Source organism: Miscanthus floridulus, chromosome 13 (genome assembly GCF_019320115.1).
Source record: "Miscanthus floridulus cultivar M001 chromosome 13, ASM1932011v1, whole genome shotgun sequence".
NCBI classification, from domain to species: Eukaryota; Viridiplantae; Streptophyta; class Magnoliopsida; order Poales; family Poaceae; genus Miscanthus; species Miscanthus floridulus.
In genome coordinates this window covers 33,566,263-33,569,606 of record NC_089592.1, presented here as the reverse complement: position 1 = coordinate 33,569,606, position 3,344 = coordinate 33,566,263, and the positions used below count along the sequence as shown (strand labels likewise).

Sequence of the window (3,344 nt, the reverse complement as noted above, 5' to 3'; positions counted from 1 at the left end):
TTATAAAAAAATTGAAATCTTTTAGACAGAAGGAGTACAATAATTACTAGTCGTAAATTTATGTTAATGCCAAAAATGCTAATTACTTTTGTAATGGCAATAGGAATGATATTAACTCACAGTTGCCTACATGAGAGTTGAGAGATACATACACTTCAGATTGTCACTGGCATATAAAGTACATGCCTAGAAAATCTGAGTACACAGCACAAGCATGATGGAATAATGAGGAATATAATGTCATTTTGATTACCCATTCATCAGCTACAAGCAAAAATATTATTATCTGAAAAGGAAACTCTCAAGGGGACGATGCATTCAGATAATAATATACATCGATGTGGGGAGAGAGAGAGAGATGATCGGGGCAACACAGTAGTACACACACTGACATAAGATCTGGACTTAACAATCTACTCATCAAGTGTTCGTGCTTCCTAGCACATAACTTGAATCATAATACACACCAGGCTACCTGATGATTAAGTTGATCTCGAAACCTGGGAAAAGGAGAAAACAGATTTTAGTTAGATAACGTTGTAAATAATGTCATAACAACTGACAGCATATAATACAACTCATGCATCTGCTGGACTGCTGGTTCTACTACCAGGTAGGATCTCGCCGGAGGAGTGAACCAGCATCGCGTCATGCCCAAACGTGCCAGCCAAGTCCAACAATGCGCCACCGAATGGCACCTCGTACACAACACCGTTGATGAACACCTGGATAGACGCCGCCGCCGTCATCGTCGTCCCTGCAAATAAATGTTCATCCAGTCATTAACCCCATAATCACAGATAAGCCTACAGATGATCATCATACTCTATACGAGTAAGAGTATATGTATAATGCAATATATATCTATGAGATTCCACATGCAATGGTAGCAATGCACAACACTGTTAATAAGAACACTGACCAGTCGGTTGGTAGCTCAGCTGGGAGGCGTCGTTAGCCATGTAGCCGCAACGGTGCTGGTCGCCGCCGCGCGACATGAGCCCCATTTGCCGTGAGATGGCGAAGAGGTCGTCCCCGCCATCGATGTCGTCGCTAAACAAGTGGGGCGACGACGCGACCGCAGGCGGCATCGGCGCAACCGCGGGCATGCCGGCGGTGCGTGCCTGGCCTTGCCCGTGCACGGCGAAGAGAGAAACGCTGTCGTTTTGGCCGTGGAGGTTGCCGTCGACGGCTGCGGCGGCAGTTGGGTGCTGCGGGGCCGCGCCGGCGCCGCAGGCCTGCTGGAGCTGGCGGGCGCGGCGGCGGGACCGGGAGCGGCGGTTCTGGAACCAGTAGAAGACGTTGGCGTCGCGGACGGCGCCGAAGCGCTCCAGGAGGAGGCGGATGCGCGCCGTCTCGTCTTTGGCGGGGTTCACCATGCCGCTGTTGAAGATGGACCCCAGGATCAGGATCTGCTCCGGCTTGGGCGCCCACCGCGACCTCGCCGCCGTTGGCTCGCCCTCGCCGCCGCGGTGGTGGGCTTGTGCTTGGCCGAGGTGGGAGTCCATGGTGGGGTCTTGGAGATCGGAGAGGAACAGGGTAGCTGTAGCCTGGAAACGGTCAAAGCTAGCGAGCTAGGATGAGACAGTGTTGTGGAAACGGACACAGGAATAGAAGAGAAGCCAAGAGAGAAGACCGACACAGGGCAAACCTAATGGAGTGGAGGCATAATTGAGAGGGGTCTCTCCCTACTTATAGGGCTCCGTGTGTGCGGAGAGAGAGAGAGTTCTTGTCATTCGTTTGCTAGCTATTATGATAATCAGATCATTTACACTACGGGAGAGTCTGGCTTTGCCGAGTGTCGCCGGCTTTGCCGAGTACTAAATGTCGGGCACTCGGTGAAGACCGGCACTCGGCAAAGCTCTCTTTGCCGAGTGCCCGGCACTCGGCGAAGACCGGCGCTCGGCAAAGAGCCTCTTTGCCGAGTGGCTTTCGCTGAGTACCCCCCGTTAGGCACTCGGCAAAGAGTCTTTGTCGAGTGCCAGAGTTGGGCACTCGGCAAAGTTTTTTTTTATTTTTTTTTTTTTGCCTCCAAACTTTTTCTTCAACCCTTACACATTAAGTTGAAGTACATCCTCAAATTTGGCACATTTCTCGATCTTTTTGCTATATATCCTTAATTTATTTCATTTAATTGCATTTTTCCAGGAAATGTAAGTTTGAACTGCATGTGCATCGAATCATGGAATTCGACGAGTGGAAAAATGATATTCGCGTTACTTATTGTATTTTGAGGCCGTTTCCAGGAGCACGCCCGAAGTTTCAAACATCTCACGCACGAAACATGGCGACAAAATTGCGGGTGAAGTGTTTTTTAATTATATAAAATGCAGTGATCACACGTGAGATGTCTAGGTTTCTAACCATCCTACATGATAACGTGCGCGAAATGTTCTCAAATTTTTACCATAGCCTCCACATGTGATGTAAAGACGCGTCACCAAGTTTCATGATTTTCGAACTTCGTTTGCATTTTATATAATTAAAAAACACTTCACCTGCAATTTTGTCGCCATGTTTCGTGCGTGAGATGTTTGAAACTTCGGGCGTGCTCCTGGAAACGGCCTCAAAATACAATAAGTAACGCGAATATCATTTTTCCACTCGTCGAATTCCATGATTCGATGCACCTGCAGTTCAAACTTACATTTCCCGGAAAAATGCAATTAAATGAAATAAATTAAGGATATATAGCAAAAAGATCGAGAAATGTGTCAAATTTGAGGATGTACTTCAACTTAATGTGTAAGGGCTGAAGAAAAAGTTTGGAGGCAAAAACAAAAAAAAAATTATACTTTGTCGAGTGCCCAACTCTGCCACTCGGCAAAGACTCTTTGCCGAGTGCCTAAAGGGAGTCACTCGGCAAAGGTGAAAGTTTTTTTAAAAAAAAACACGGACGATTTCGGATTTTTTTTAATCTGAGCTTTGCCGAGTGCCAGATCTGCGGCACTCGGCAAAGAGGTAAGTTTTTTTTTCTTTTAAGTACGGTTGTTTCTTTTTTTTTAAAAAAAGAAAACTCTTTGCCGAGCGCCATATCTACGGCACTCGGCAAAGATATTTGAAAAAAAATAAAAATCCTTTGCCGAGTGCCAGTTCGCGGGCACTCGGCAAAGGAAAGGAAATGTCCTACGGCCGGCCCACCCCGAAGCCCCATCGGCCACACACACACCAACACGCCCCCGCACCCGCACCCGTCTCTGTGACCCGCTGCCCGCCCCCCCCCCCCGCCGGTGAGCCCCGCCAGCGACCCCCGTGCCCCCATCCCCGCGCCGCGTCCCCGCCCTGCGCCCCCAGCACCGCCGCCCACGCCCGCCCCTAGCCCCGCCGCCCGCTACTGCAGGCCC

The 3,344-nt window shown here is 49.1% G+C and overlaps 1 protein-coding gene across 1 annotated transcript; it reads right to left on the bottom strand.

Moving 5' to 3' along the window:
- Window positions 1-352: 352 nt before the first annotated feature.
- LOC136502262 (WUSCHEL-related homeobox 10-like) lies at window positions 353-1,621 on the bottom strand. The gene is made up of 3 exons (XM_066497725.1): window positions 923-1,621; window positions 611-757; window positions 353-500 (listed from the first exon to the last, which is right to left on the bottom strand). Exons 1-3 carry the CDS (start codon window positions 1,506-1,508, stop codon window positions 472-474), a joined length of 762 nt encoding a protein of 253 aa, XP_066353822.1. The 5' UTR covers window positions 1,509-1,621; the 3' UTR covers window positions 353-471.
- Between the last annotated feature and the right edge of the window lie 1,723 nt (window positions 1,622-3,344).

Bases quoted from the DNA above. Each gene is read 5' to 3' on its own strand.
- LOC136502262 (XM_066497725.1), bottom strand. From the start codon at position 1,508: ATGGACTCCCACCTCGGCCAAGCACAAGCCCACCACCGCGGCGGCGAG. The intron at 758-922 runs GTCAGTGTTCTT...ATTTATTTGCAG, and splicing joins GCTGAGCTACCAACCGACTG to GGACGACGATGACGGCGGCG. The intron at 501-610 runs GTAGTAGAACCA...TCCTTTTCCCAG, and splicing joins CTCCGGCGAGATCCTACCTG to GTTTCGAGATCAACTTAATC.